The sequence below is a fragment of the Myripristis murdjan genome, chromosome 15 (assembly GCF_902150065.1).
Source record: "Myripristis murdjan chromosome 15, fMyrMur1.1, whole genome shotgun sequence".
NCBI classification, from domain to species: domain Eukaryota; kingdom Metazoa; phylum Chordata; class Actinopteri; order Holocentriformes; family Holocentridae; genus Myripristis; species Myripristis murdjan.
In genome coordinates, this window is record NC_043994.1 from 21,165,328 (window position 1) to 21,181,690 (window position 16,363).

Genomic DNA, 16,363 nt, shown 5'->3' on the forward strand with positions numbered 1-16,363 from the left:
TAAATGAATACACGATGCACTAACATGCAAATTAATACACAGTGGCATTAGCAGCCTGACATCAATGACATTTCATGAGTCAACAGGGCAATCTCAGGAAGAACTGTACTGCTGATGATTGCTGATGTTGTATCATACTCTGTGCCAGGCTGGGTGATATGGACAAAATCAAATATTATGATAACTGTGGCCAAATATCTTGATGCTGATATTGTGACAACTACTGATTCTTTCATATGTTATTTACAAACAAAAGATTCCATAACTACCGGTAATTAATAATGTGTATATAATGAGCAAGCATGTAGAGGCAAATTACAGAACGGCTAAAACGGGTCAGAAAATGACATCCCTTTACTGTAATCTAGCCTTTAAAACCTGGAGGAGACAAAACTTGCACTACATCTTAATAATACAATATCAAAATTCCCAGATGACCCCTCGAATCATAATGATTATTATTATATCGATGTATCACCCAGCCTTATCCTGTCCAGCTGTAATCGTCTAGCATGAGCATATTTATAACTGGGAGACAAAACAAGCTGTGAAATGCACGTTACGCACAAAACTGGTTGGGATTTCTAAAAGTCTTCTTGACTGTTCCCAACTTTTTGTGTGTACAGTGAAAATACGCTGACCACACAAGACAAAGAGCTGAGCGTGCAAGAGCACACTTCTTTACAACTTTTCCGCTTTCTCAACTCCATTTCTGCTGGAGAGTCACACTAGACATCATTCACAGTCAACTGTACCTTGCCCCTCCTTTCCAGCTGTCCTGCCACTGCCAGTGGTTTATGTGTACATAGGCTTGTGTACATAGGCTCTCTGAGCAGTCCAACCTGCTCCGCTGTGTCTTTCACCATGCCCAAACTCTGAGCTCAAAATAGAAACCAACCTCATTTCATGCCTCGTGAAGCTCTAAATTTGCACCAGGGGGGACGCTGCATTTGTGATAGATAGTGTAAGTAAATTAGGAAAAGAACAAAGAGTCTGTTTGTTGAACAAATATATCACTTCTCAGTGGAACGTGACAAACCAAAGGGGGCAACTTCTTTAAAGGCGGCAGTCTTGAAAGAATGTCATTCCTTTTGAGGATCCCCACATGAAACAAGCCAGTCTGAGCCTGTACATGGACTAAGTTTAATCCACTGCCTGTGAAAGCAACCTCAATACACAACGCTGGGCTCTAGCTTTCATGAAAATGTTTTCAAAGAACACCAGAGGAGGCAGAGGAGGCTTTAGTAACAGCATACGCTCTTTATGATGGCTTTGAGCTGTCCATTTACAATGCTGTCATCTTTAACAATACTGGATGTTATTTCTGGTACACTGCTGAGTGTGAGAATGATATCCAAGCACCTGTGTGAGTGTCCGTCATTTTTATGTTTTTTTTTTTTTTTTTTTAATAACCTCGATGAAAAAGATATGGCAAAAAAAGGGGGGAAAAAAAGTCAAAGCTTCAACCCTTCAATTCTTCTTGGTGTTTAGTTTTTTTAAAAATAATACGTCGACCAAAAACATGGATTAGGTCATCAAATAAATTAATTATTAAAGTGCTGTCTCACACAATGTGATCTCTGGAAATTTGTGAAATGAGCACGTCTTCAAGGAGAATTAAGTAAACAAAAAGTGAAAGAAAGCCCTTTCTCCATCACAAAAGGATCAGGTGAAGGAAACATGTAGAAACAGGCAGTAGTCTGATGCTGAAATAATATGGTGTGAAGCACTATAAAGGTGTAGAGCTCAGGATGGGTGATAGGTGTATAATTTGGGTCCACAACACAATGCCATTCAATGTCATTGTGCTCTTTGTGTGAAATATCTGAGGTTCATACAGGGATCTTCTTGATTTTCTTCAGCTTTGCTTGGCTTTCACTGAACAAAACACCTTCTGAACTGCTGAACTGTTTTAAAATTGCCCATACAGCAAAATTACAGAAATGCCACTTAATGTGAAGCCCAAAGCAACATTACAGGTTAATGCTTGTGTTGCATGCATAGCATTTAGTTAAGTAGGGTCAATGAATTTTGGCTATGTTTCACTCTATTTGTGCTAAATGAGGTCAGGGTTAGGGTTACACAAGCTGCTTCACAGCTTGTTGCTCCCATAAGACACCTGTAGACATCATCCTTGGATTAAAGTCCTGATGTGTGGTTACTTTCAGAATGCGACAGAGGTCCATTCTGAAAGCCTGTGGAATAGCCTGCTGATCTTCAAGAGATAAAGAATTTATTTATTTTCTGGCATTTGTGTTGTATTTCTTTACTCTACTGCAGTAGAATGAGATGGGAAGGGAGAGGGAGGTGTGTGACAAGACAGACCATAGTCAGTTGAGCCACCAGGATGTCCTATTCACATGCACGCCTTATGTCATATGCTCAACAGAGCCTGAAGGCGAAGCTGTGGCATCATGTAGGATAAGAGCTACACAACAATCCATTCACTTTTTTCAACTAGTATTATGGCGAGCTTTAGATGCTGAGAACAAATCTGCATAGCTCTCCTAGAGATGTGGATTTGTGCACTGTTAGCAAATTAACTGACTGACTGATCTGCCTCACCAACAAATGCATTGCATCCAGCATGTGCATGATGATCAGTGTGCAACCCTGAAGTTTCATACAAAGGGTGTTGAGATGCTCCATTAAGTAACACAGAAAAGACAATTCACAAAATGACCTTTCATCCTCAGTCTCAGTTTCCCTGTGAAGCTTGTGATTTCTTCACATATCTGCTTTGTGAAAGAGCACACGTTGAAATTTAGAAAAGTCTGATTGTAAATGAGAAAGATAGGAATCTTTTCACACTTGATTGAGAAGTACTTCGCCTCCAACCTCTCTTGGAATCTCTGCCTTCATCATTAACCTTCCTTTCTTTTGCCATTAGCGATTACTTTCTAGGTGACAGTGGTGAAGAGGCTGTGAGGCTGTGTTCAAAAGTGTGTTGAAGGGAGTTGGAGGCTGCCTCTGATCAGCACAGAGCTTGCAGCAGTGTGTTATATGGGAACCACAGCTGCAACAAGGTGTGCCAGAAGGAACTGAAAACTAGCAATTGTGCTTCTGTGGATCTGGCCTGCTATGAATTTTGATTCTGCTGTGAGACTGGTACATGTGGCCAAGATAACCAAACTTAACAACACCCACCGCTGCGGACAAGACAAACTATCTATTAACTGAAAATTGTGGCATTTTTTCTGACACAAAAGTAAAAAGCATGTTTGATGCAACATCGTCAGCTATTGGTAAAGAATACTATTTATTTATTTATTTATTTATTTATTTATTTATTTATTTCAGGCCAATCTTTATATCGGAATGTCAAGATACCAAAATCTTGGCAGATGCCAATACTGATTGATTCAATACTATAGCAAATCCCATTCAACACACACCCAATTATTAAGAAATTTTGTACACATATTAACAGGTAAATAAAATCAAATCAATCAAAATGGACTGCAACTGCCAAAAGACAGGTCTACCACATGCAGAGATGACAATTTTACTGTCAGGAAATGCTGATGTGTTTTGACAAAAGTCATCCTCAGAGCATTTCACCCTGAGACAAGCATCCACGAGCTCATTATTTACACCAAGACTGATAGTAGAACCAGCAGATCACTTTAAACTAGGGAAATAGAGGCTTTATGTGTGTAAACATACAGGATACATTAAGATAAGAACACTGTGTGATAATTAGCCTTCAAGCAGAAAAAAACAGCATCCCAACAAAATACTCATTTCAAACAAAAGGGACTGCATGAAATGTCCTGACACTTTTGGAAGAGTGACCCCTCTATCTTAACCCTCATTCGGCTTTACTGTGAGCTGGTGATTCAGCTTAATAGAAACACAACCACTCGAGGAGACTGCAATTACTATCCTCCCTTCTCCTCTGCGGCAGACATGATAATTAGGTAATTTAACATAAAATAACTGTAATATACAGGGCACAAATTGCTGTTTGATCATCTTGAAAGAAGATTTCCTGGAAGTAAGTGCATAAATGACCTGTGCATGAATAAATAAGTCCTCCAAAGTGGTTTAAATAGATAAATTGCAAAGGCAGGGCAGGGAAGCAAACTACAATGAATCTTGTTCATAGATTTTAATCTAAACCACATATATTTTTACAGTACCAAGAAACTAACATCTTAAAATGCATTTTGTATTTTTTTTGCTAGCCTGTCTTCACGATATCCATGTTGATAACTTATTTACTGAGATTGTTTCCACTGTTACTTTTCTATACAATGACAAGAACGAAAAACTGTAATGCAAAATGGCGTAAAAAGAACTTGTATGTCAGCTGGATCCATCAAGTACCCGGATACCTCACCTGATTTCTATGCAAAGTGGACCTACTCCGCAAAAGTTATCCTTCACTGAAACGCTACCAACTTTATTTCAATGACCTTAAACAGATAACTACAAAATTGTTTGTACTGTAATTTTTACACAGAGGCAGTCTTGTAGCACTATTAGACAAATGTAAGCATCTGCCTTGGACCCAGTATCTTATTTTTCACCAAACAGAATTTGCTTATTGAAAGAATAAATGAATGAATAAATAAATGAACTCCCTCCTCTTGTTAAAATAAATATTACTTGGATCTAGAGTCATGGCAACCTCTTCAGCCCTGTGCTCATTCAGGATATAAATTCAAGTATTCAACTTGACTTCCAGCAGATATTGCCACTTGACTTCAAGTTCATTTTCTCTGCCACTGCATCAATTGCAAGAAAATAATGAAATAAAACTGCAAATCTGTACAGCATGTATGAGTATTTTTGAGATAATTTGGCTGTGTAAAGCAATTTTGAAACAGAAGTCGATTTTTTGATTAGGAATCTCACTAAATTAATGAAATTCATGCACCAACTACAAATACTAACCCTAACTGGCTTCATAAAGCATAAGCCTACTTTACTCATCTTAGAGCACCAATAACAATGCAAATTCATAAAAATTTGGCGAGCAAGCATCAGCAAGCCAACAAATGTTTGTATCTACCATTAAATAGCCCACACTGTACGAAATAGCTCTGCACTGCATTACTTTCTCCATTGATCTGACTAAACCCACATTTTGTTTCATCCTCTTTCAAGGCAGCAGATCCTCACAGAGACACTGTACTCTCTGAATCACCAAAAAACTATCAAGATCATGAGCTGTGACAGCAGCCGTAGTGCACTATTGAGAAACAAAACTGTGATCCTTGACACTTGTCTTTCCTGTGTCAGTATAACAAGATAGCAATTCATAGCGGGGGCCAGAAAGTCTTAGTGATTCGTCACCCCAAGAAAACATCTAACCAGGATCAGCAATTAGAAAAGCTACCAAGTGGTTCAGACATACAAATACACAAAAGAGAGAGAAAAATAAAAGACTCGGTGACTTTTTTCATCACAGAATCTGCTTCTGCTGCCAGCACCAGTGCCTCTGTAGGCTCAACATGCTCTAGTGAAGCGAACTTGGCTCCACTGCTGCCATTACCAGTAACAATGATGATGAATGTGCTTTCCAATGCTGACAGCCCAGGGGAAGTTAGATTTAGAAATAATGACATAATGCAGATGACCATCGTGAAAATGTGGTGTGTGAATCTTTATTTTCTCAGTCAACAGAGATCAGTTCAAGTGTTCCTGTCTTATATGCATACTCTGCTCAGCCCTTCTTTGAAGGTAATGTACAGACATGATATACTGAAAACGGTGATCAATGCTGCAGAACTCATGGGGCCCTATGACTTATCTAGGCCCCCAGATCATTAAATCCATCCCTGTTTTCAAGCAAACTATGTAATAGGGAGATTGTCATTGGGTAATCACATTGTGTAACAAAGTGCCATGCTTTTCTATGGGATAATACATGGTAATACCTTTTTTATATGGTCATTGTAAAATAAATTTACCAAATAAGTGCCTGCGTTCAAACAGGCTTGCCTGACCCCTCGAAATGTGGCTTTAGCTGCCAAGATGCTGGCTATGCAACAGTCACACCAACTCCATGCAGCTGTGCAGACTCCTGCTTACTGTTACTTACTGTTGCAGGCTGCATTCCAAGGCTGATATCCATAATAGCCGGTGATGCGCAATATACGCTCCTCTATGGATGCGCTGTTGATGTCCTCAACGGAGCGGGACGACTTCAGGTCCTCCTTGATGGCCTCGTCCACCACCAGGTATTTGAGCTGTCTGAGCTGAGGGCTGATGTCCGAAAGCCTTCTGGGGCTCACGTCGGGCGACTTGCGCATCCCGCTGGAAAGAGGCAACAAGGGGTGGCGGTGTAAGGCAAGGTGAGACTGATTGGCAGGGGGGAAAGGATACCTGTAAAGCTAAAGTATGGCTGGAAATCTGAGTAAGAATTAAATTTAGTTAAATTTGGTTAAATTACAAAAGTCACTCTATAGGTCCCATTGTGGATAGACGCCGAGACCGAGAACAAAGGCCCATCTAGTGCATCTCCACCGTACAGCAGGCAGGGAAATCATCATCCTTCATTGGCCCTGCGTCCGCTGGGAAACAGGATGAAAGACACTAAACGAAAGTGACTAGTCTTCCCACTGTTGTATACTATGCATTGTGCAATCCCTATTAGGGTAAAGATAGGCTTATAGGAATTTGTAACTAATGAATCGATCAGAAGTGATGTGGAGAGAGAGAGAAGGAGCGCTTGTGACAGTCGGGGCATAGGCACTGGAGCACAAAACTGCAGCCAGCCTCCTCACACTACACAGTAGCCTATCAAACATCATTTTGTCCTTCAGACATTGGAAACTAAAATACTTTGTTTCTTCAGAAGCTTGTATGTGGCAGCAGGCGGGATAATAACTAATTAGATGAGTTATCCACAGCGCCAATAGCCTCTAATCTATCCAAACAAGCTCATTTGTGTCTGAAATCAACCACCTGTGAATGGATTATAGGATTACTGCAGGCCCACCACTCAGACCTAATCGCTCAATAACTTTTATTGAATTTTACCTAAGCACGCCGATTGCTTTTTGCAGTCGTTACCAGTTAATTAGGCTACCACAAGAAGCAACAAAAATGAGTCAATTAGACTGAAACAATGAGGCTGCTAAAGCATTTGATGCATGCAGGTCCACAACCATTATAACCATGTCCAATTCACAAAGAATGTCACGACTATTTACACACCAACAGTGCCCTAAATATCTCCAGTTTGATTTTATTCCCAGCTCATTAGTCCAAGTCAATGCACTTTATCAACAATTTCGCTGCGCAACAAGTGTCGTCTGTCTCCTGTGTTAAGGCTACACTGCGTTTATAAAAGTTAAAAATTCTTACATCGGCATCAAAGTAGTAGGGGGTCCAAGATAGCACATGCAGTCTCGGCGGGGGCGCCCGACCCGGTCCCAAATGGTGCCCTCTCCATCACCATACATGATCAAAGGCCACTAACCGGGGCAGCGCCGGCCCGCTACTGTAAATCTAGTCCGTCTTCAGCGTTGACGGAGAGAAGTACCATCGTCCTCTTCCCTCTCACCTCCACAAACATATGCCTGGGCTCTACACTGTGTTTCAGCACGGAGAGGCTGCGCTGAGCTCTGGATACTGCCACACGTCGGGGTTCCTGGAGGCACTGCAACAGCGCCATCTACCGGATTCATTGCGGGCACACTTTGACCCGTCGTATCTGAACCATGTTGTTTTAAATCCCGGAGCCAGGTTTTCATTCTAACCATCTAACAGGGAGCTATATTATACCTGGGATGAAAGGGAAAAGCAATTAACTAGTCAGCAGGATAGAAAACAAGCAGTGCTCTGAGTCCTGAGGACGAGGATTGAAAAGCACCATCTGACTTGTAATCTATTTCAGATAGATCTCATTAAGATAGATAAATAGATAGAGATAGATCAAGGACATATGCACTTTAGACCACAGACTTTCTGCTGATAAAGGCTTTGGCTTCAAATTGCACTTGCAAGGAAGGAGATTAGACATTAGAGCACAGACTGTGAAAACGCTGCCCTGGTGATATGTTCTAACAAGTCAAGTGAAATTCATCATCACTTTGCTGTGGACCCCCTGGGGCTCACTCAAAAACCCTTGGTGGTCCCCAACGCCCCGGTTTCTTCTTTCCATGTGGCCTGTACTGGCTCAGATCTCAGTGGTTGGTGGGTGTGTGACTTGAAAGGCCACCTGTAAAGCAGCAGGTTTCAGCACTAATCAGACTAGTGCTGCTGGTTTTCTGTGTTACCAGGTAATCAGGGATTATTTTAAGCATTCCCTTTGCATCTGGGTGTAAAATAATCCCTGATTAGATGGGCACAATGGAAATCAGCAGGACTCTGGGTCCAGGGCTGAAACACACTGCTGCACAACACACTTTAATCTGCAGGAACTGTTCTTTGAGATTGAATAGGCCTGACTTAAACTGTCACATACAGACAGACACAATGAATTTCACTGGTTCAGTCCGAACAGGATAACCATAAACTTCCTTTGAGAATGAGCTACAGAGGGATTTAAATTTTTAATATGATGAAGATGATGCCAAAATGGAATTGGGTGTTTGGAGTCTAGATGCTGAAGTTTTCATTCCAATCTATATCAAGAAGAAAAAAAAAAAGGAGGAAATAAAAGAGTCAGGCAAGGGGTAGCTAGCAGAGAAGCTGATAAAAATGAAACTCTCTTGATGGTACATCACAAATCATTCATTTGTCAAACAGTCGAACCCTCGCATATCTCTGCGGAAATTAATTACATTTCCCTTTTTAATTTTAGATCCTTGTATCAGTGGGTTAATCAAAGAGCTATTTTGGAAATATCAAATGTTTTAATCATCATACAGACTTCTGTCATCGTCATCCCTTTTGGTTTTGCTTCCCTCCCTAATGCCACTGTAATTGGTCAGGAAGGAAGACAGAGTGCAAATCAAGAAAACTTTGCCTTGAGCAACTTACAGGAAAGTTGTTTCCCCTCTAAGCTGTTTCTAGTTGTTTTCATAGATAGATAGATAGATAGATAGATAGATAGATAGATAGATAGATAGACATCCTAACATATCCTGTTTTAAGATGTTTTTCGGCATGGGTGTTACTCCTCCATGTTCTCATACAGTGTAACTAACAAGAAAGTGAATAATGCCGGCGTTATTATGAACAGTCTGTTCCAACAGGTAATCTCTACAGATGTCTGAGTGACTCACTTGCCACCAGACTCCTCTTTGGTTTATTATTCATCATCTGTCTTAACCAAAAGGCACCAGCAGCATTTCAAGTTGAGTGGCAGGCCCGTGGATTTCAGGTGTTTAAGTGAACAAAGAGGTGAGAGGCTCAAATGTAACCTGCAGAAATACTGTCTCTGTTCCATCTCTGTTTCTCCCACAGCAGCAAAGGCAGTGGCTGATCATAAGCAGTCAGAGATGTCATATTTTTACTGCTGTTGGAGGTTATGGAGTAAATCCACCCCTTTTTGTCTCTGTATCTTGTGTTCCAATGTGTGAAATATGCAGTCATGACAGAATGTTATGTGAGTTTTTCATGCCTTCTGATATGTTAAAAAGTTGATTTCTGACAACAGCACGGCACGGACATGGATTTTGATTTCCCCATAGCTCTGTATAACCTCCAATTGTAAAAATGATCTACATTGCATTCTCAACAAGGAATACATTCTGTATCAGTGTTCAAAGTCCAATAAAGTTTAGTTGAAGTGCATTAGAGTATAAATATCTAATATCAAATATATCCAAGCAGTACATGCAATTGCAACCATAGAATTAGATCAGGAATAGTGGAGCTCTACCTTGTATGGACAGGGTAAGGTCGCCCATATGTGCCTGCTCTCTGGTCCACCCGCTGCATTGCGACGGCATTCTGTGGGCTCCACACTGCAGGGAGTATTGCACTACTACCCTGACAGCCTCTTTTTTTTTTAAGATAGGTTTTGCATCGATCAGGGCCCAGCCACACCTCACACATTCACGCTGTAGGGGGGGACTGAGACCTGTGCTTACTCCTGCAAAAAAGTGGAGTTTAGTCATCAATAAGAAGGTCAACGCCTCCCATCGACAGTGTTCGGGCGGGGGGGATCAGGTTCATCTTGCATAATGCACATCTCAAGTGTGTCCGTCAGCGCAGCCTCCCTCAGGCAAAGACAAATCAATTCTTGTTGTTTGACCTTCTACGTCTAATCAAAATAATTGAGACATTTTTGCTATGTGGTACTCAAGACAATCCGTGTGTTTTTCTTGTTTTTCTCAAAACATGTGAATCGCTCAGCTATGGCATGAGATAATCCCACATTTCCAATGCAGTGCCACTTGTTAAAGGAATTTGTCTGGGAACAAGTATAAATATGTTGAAACATGGTAGAGTAAAGCAAATCAGCTCGCTGGTATCGAGAAAAATGATACTTGATTCAAGGAAATACTAGAAACAAGATGAACAGCATTGGAAACAAGTGGAATTATCTTACCCTGCTGGCAGACTTTTTTCCACTTGACTTTAGAAAAACAAGATTTTAAAACTGAATGTGAAAGTCAATGGCTTGTTGAGAAGATTTTTTTTTTTTGCAATGTTGCTTTTAAGTATACAGTTACACTTAAAAGTATAAAACGTGGGTGCTGATATCATCTATGTGTTCACCACCACTTCAGCAGACTTCTAATAGCAGCGTAATTGGTGCCCCAATCTACTGGGCATTGCGCTGCTTTCTAAATATGGATCAGAGAAATGAAGCTCAAGGCCAAGAAACATGAAATGAACACAGGGAGGATGATCCAAATTCTGCCTCACACACACCCACATGCCTGTGCACACACACAAACATACACACATGCACACACACATACACACAGATGGGAGATAGTAACTCACATATTCACTCATTAACCGGATGAGCAGCATCAACACATTAAAAAATGATCTTGCTGTTTTCACAGCTGTCAAGAGAGAAATAATGAAATACGTTTTATAACGATTCTCTTAAAAACAGCCCGAAGCCAGGTTAGATTTTACAGTGAGGCTTTTAAAAGGAAAGTTTGAGCTTTAGTAACTTTTTTGCTGATTAAAAGAAGGTGTATTTATGCTGTTGCTCTCAGGCAAACAGCTGAATTTCAGCAAATTGATTGTCCATGTCCTCTGATTTTTTATTTATTTATTTTTTATGTATTTGTGTTGGTAGAATATGAAACCTCTTAATAATAATATAAAGTTCATAACTGTTAGTTTTCACCTCATATAAAAACACTTGTTAGAGAAGTTTTGGAAAGAATTTGACAATTTTAGCATTCCCACAACATAATATAACCAAACTGTGGACTTGCTGGAGGTTAAAGGAATACTCTTAGAAACTGCACAAAGGTTGTTTCAGGTGAGGTTTGAAGTTTTGCTTTTCATCCACAGTGTTGGAGTGATATATTCTTTTTTAAGGTGGCACAATTTTCAGTGGACCATGAACTGAAATTGTGTGAAAATAGAGAGATACAAACAAAAATATCTATCTCATACTGCTCTCTGGAATGGGTTAGGGTTAGGGTTATTATGAATATTATATAATGTTTATCCATGTGGTTGTAAGCAGCTGAAATTCAAGGGCTACTTGTGGTGTCTATAGTCATGGCAAATATCATCAGGGCCATTTTACGGTCATCCTAAAATTACAATGGTAGCTATAGCAACAGTAGAGTGCAAAATCTGAATATGATATCACTGCCTCTCATCATACTCCATCATCCTCTCCTCTTAGCGCGTAAGTTTTACAGTTATGTGCGCAGTCTTCAGCAGCAGCCGGCACATTTTCTTCATCTGTTGTTATTATTCCTCCTACCCTCCTGTGTCCAGACTCATACAATTTAGAGAAGTATGTTGTAAATCCTCTCGCTTCTTGCCATCAATGTTTAATGCAGCTCTCAGCATGGAAACAGTGTGACAAGGCACTGCTGATTGGCTGACGCAGGAAGTGAAGGGAAACTCTGAGCCAGTAAAAAAAGGTCACATTCACTACAGTGTGTAACTCAGGTACTCGGTGACTTCATGCGCATTTCTCATTCAGTCCTGTGTGATTAGGGGCTTTTGCATTTGCGGCCACCTGTGTGAGAGAAATTACCACTTACACTCCAGACAGGCTTTTTGTTAAAACACATTTATTCCACTGTTTCAGTATAAGGACATGCAGCCCTGAAGCAGTCATCTAACTCAATGCTATTCAGCCAGAAAGAAACATAACCTTTGTGGAATCGGCACCCTGTTGTCCCAAGAGCCTGTGAGATTTCTTTAGGGTATACTTGCTATTCAGCTGCCATTATTGGTAAGGTTGACACACAGCTGGAGAGTAGCCAGCACAATCTCCCAGAGAGGCCCTGTAGATGCCGTTTTGTGTCAACATCATGAACCATCATGAACAACTTCCTCTTGTATGTTAACAACTGGCCTCTCTATCTGCCCAGATTTGAATTTATAAATATTCTCTTTTTACCCATATTACTGTCTGCAGCAGAGGAAGCAGCTCTTCCAGGGTAGCACTCCAAGGACCCAGGTCTTTAACATCTTGGTTAGGTGTAGGCAACAAACCTACTTGGCTACGGTTAGAGAAAGGTTAGGTTTAGGCACCAAAACCAGAAAAAGAATACGGTCACGCTCAGAATGGTCACCATCTCAGTCCCTCGGTCCATCACATCACCTATGGTCCTAGAAATGCGGTCCTGAAACTGCAACCTCCAGTAGAGACATGCTACTACTATTTAGTTTCACTGACAAATGAATACAAGCAAAAATAATAACATTTTATTAAAAATATGTCAGTTTCAATGGCTATTCCCTCCTGTTTTCCACTGCTAGTAATATTAAATTACATGTTTCAGTCACCTGGAAAATGAAGCTTAATAGGTATTATTCAGCTGGCTGTGTCACAACAGGTCACACAGAGTCAGATATCATCTACTCATAGCCATCAAACAAATTCATCAGTAATAATTAATTTGTTTGTTTGTCTAAACTGTTTTTGTATCTATCTATCTATATACGTATATATACACATAGATATGCTGCATATATATATATACATATATATACTGTGTGTACTGATTTCTTGTCCTGTGTGTGATTGCATGTTTGTGATTACATGCCACATCAAAGTTGTGGGACTGTGATGCCCATGTCTGGAAAAAATATATATAAGAGAAAATGCAACTGACTTTGTTAACAAACAAGCCTCAGGACAAGATTTAGAAGGATGGTGGACTGCCTGTAGTCTACATCAACTTCAGCAAACTGTCCTTTCTTCTGCTGCGAACGTCGGGTCAAACAACGCCCATTTTTTCTCTTTAAACTCCGGGCTGTGATGTCATGATTCGCCTATGTGTGTGTGTGTGTGTGTGTGTGTGTGTGAGAGAGAGAGAGAGAGAGAGAGTTATCTATTTATTTATCTATTTTTCTCTCTCAGAGTATTACTTCATTGTATACTATTATTATTGTTGTATACTAATTCTACACTGTGTATAACTCTGTTGAATGAACTACTAACTACTAACCCTAACCCTAACTACTATAATTTTTTATCAATATTGCTCCTCTTACTATTATTATGTATTTTTCATACATGTATGTGAATTAATACAGATATAATGAGTATGAATGTTTATGCTCATAAATCAGTTGTCACAATTTTACTGGATTCATTGGATGAATGTTGTTGTTGCATTTAGGTTTTATTCAAATCATTTTTTTTTTCGCTCTTGGCGTCTTTCAGAATTAATATTCTTCTTTATGTGTATGCTGTTTTGAAGCATTATCCTCTTGTTAAGATTGAAAATCCACCCCCTTTTCAACAAAAACATTCATGTTTTTGCTTTTAAAATGGACAATTCTGCTCATGTCACAAATGTCTACATTTCCCTTTTGTTTCTCACTTTGCCCAAGGGATACGAGCTAATTAGTGACAATACGATGTTGGCAAGAGAAAACTCGGCAGCATGCATCTCTGAGTCTTGAGGGCTATCTGACAGTCGCCGTTTGAAGAGAGAGAAAGCCTCTTTGGAATATTTATGACCCATTATTTTCTGTGACTACTTGGGTGTGAAGACTGGGTCAGAGCAATGACAGCTGGGATGTAGCTGAGCGTTGTCTGGGTCAGAAGTAAGTTGTTCAACCACTTCAGTGCACAAATGCCACAAGATGAAGAACCAGGCCGGTATTCTGCCTGCATATGTTTTGCATTGCTCGCAGATTGTTACTGGTCAAAGCCACTTTCTGTGCTGTCACCCAGTCAGACGGCGCTGAGATCATCGTCTAACCCAAGATTGATGAGATGTCCCCCAAAAACGAATAGTGCGCCTGCTAAGCTGTATGTCATATTTTGAACCGAATAAACCAAATGTCAGCTTTATCGTCCCTGACAGAGGGATGAGGGAGGAATGGAATAGGTAAGTGTGAGTCCTAACCTGACCACCCAACACTGCAGAGCTGGAGGTTTCACTGCAGAATTGTTGCAAGACATACAAAGCCTACGGCTGCACCACCGACTTATCGTTTGCTCCTCCCTCTCCTCTTTCCTCCTTCCTTCTGGTCCTGTCAGTTTCTTTCACTTCTTATACATTCAAGCCAGAGCAAACTAGGGCAAAGTGTTTATGTTCAGCTCTGTGTTCTGAATGTGTGTATGTGTGTGTGTGTGTGTGTGTGTGTGTGTGTGTGTGGGTGCGCGCGCGCGCATGTGTGTGTGTGTGTGTGCGTGTGCGTGCATATGGATGTGTAGGTAGGGGGTGGAAAGAATATTCATTTATTTGCCAAAGTCAGCACAACAGGCAGTGTGCATAAGGCTTTTTTATGCCAAGAGCTACGACAGCCACATCGACCAGCACCTCAAATATACAATCACTCTGTAATACAAACATTTCATTTTAGCTCCCAGGTCAATTGTAACGATATTAAAGTCTTGCTGCTGTTAGAAAATATCAAAACAACAATCAGCAACCCCCCGCACACCAGCAAATGAAGGCGTCCTGTTTGCAGTAGCAAATGAGAACAGTTACTGAGTTGGCAGTGGGGAGTATTTGTGCTTGAGGCCTCCTGCAGTCCCATTGTCCCCAATGTCTGTATCAGGATATAAATAGAATTGCTCCACCATCAGAACGCGCTGCTATAGGGAAGATGCAACTTGTCGCCTCAGTCCAAGCCCTTGTCCTTGATGACCCATAAGTTCCTGGACTGCTAGTTTGTGGGTCCAACCCCACCCAGCCCAACAAATGAGCATCATACATCATTACACAACATTGTTGGAGCGTCTTTCGATCCATCACTGTATAGTAACACATACAGCACAAAATACAGTATATTGTATAACATAATAGTGTTGCAGCCTGCAGGCAATGTAATGACATGACGTTTGTGATGGTACAGACAGATATTAAAACTGGGTTTCCAAGCAGTTCGACTGACCTTATCTTGCTATAACAGCATCGACAGCTCTTACAGAAAAGGACACTGAAGCCACACTAGAGCTGATTCCTCAAGGAACAATTTTAAATTCAGTGTAAATTACATGCACACGGAGGTCTCTCTCATTCAGCGCAGGAATAAAAAGCCTTGAAGTGGTGGGGTACACACATAGGACTGGATTCTTTCATCTTCACAGCTGAGGCGCAGGTAGTTTCCTGCGTGCATGTGAGCGATGGAGAAAGATCAAATGGCAATATTAATGACACTGAATCGGCTGCTACATTTCAGTCCAGTGTGTAGAACTGGGCCTTCGGGGATAAGGTTTCGTTCTGCCCCAATACGCTGCTGAGTGACAGCGCTGGTTAAGTCTACTGACAACGACGTATATGTGTGTGTGTGTGCATATGTGTGTGTGTGTGTGTGCATGTGAAAGGGTGGGCCTTTGCTTGTGTTGGATGATGTGTTATCCTATGATGTATGTGCTTGCTTAAGGGTTACTTTAGCTGGCCACTGCTGAGGTTACCGGGTACTTTGACTCAGGCTGTGGTATGGTTTCATTTTTCTGCCAGCATAGACCTTGCTTGTGCACGCAGAATGTTCTGTTTCCAGTAAAGGCCAGGGTGGGTGCATGGCTGGCTGCCTCCACTCGGAGCTGCAGAGGGGATTTTATTTTTTTAATGGACAGCAATTATGCAAATGCATGATCACACAAGACTGAAAAAAAGGTTATAATCAAGTGTTACTGATGAGGATTTTTATCGGAGGGCTATGCTAATTCAAGAAGGAAAATCACCTCCAAGAACACTGTGACAGTCATTATATTGCTGAGTTGTGGACTGGACAGCAAGAACAAAGAAAAATTGTGTCCATGAAGAGTCTGTGTCATCTCACAGGCTCATGGGACTATAGTTTCCACAGGTGTATTCGAGTGGGAAAACAGTTTATCATGATA

At 40.8% G+C, this 16,363-nt stretch overlaps 1 protein-coding gene across 1 annotated transcript in view; it reads right to left on the reverse strand.

Moving 5' to 3' along the window:
- slc35f3b (solute carrier family 35 member F3b) overlaps positions 1-7,415 on the reverse strand; it is a 50,822-nt gene extending 43,407 nt beyond the window's left edge. Inside the window, exons 1-2 of the mRNA XM_030070765.1 lie at positions 7,318-7,415; positions 6,050-6,264 (exon numbers count right to left, since the gene is read on the reverse strand). Of these exons, the coding sequence (XP_029926625.1) occupies positions 6,050-6,264; positions 7,318-7,415 (313 nt within the window). The remainder of the gene's footprint in view (positions 1-6,049; positions 6,265-7,317) is intronic.
- Between the last annotated feature and the right edge of the window lie 8,948 nt (positions 7,416-16,363).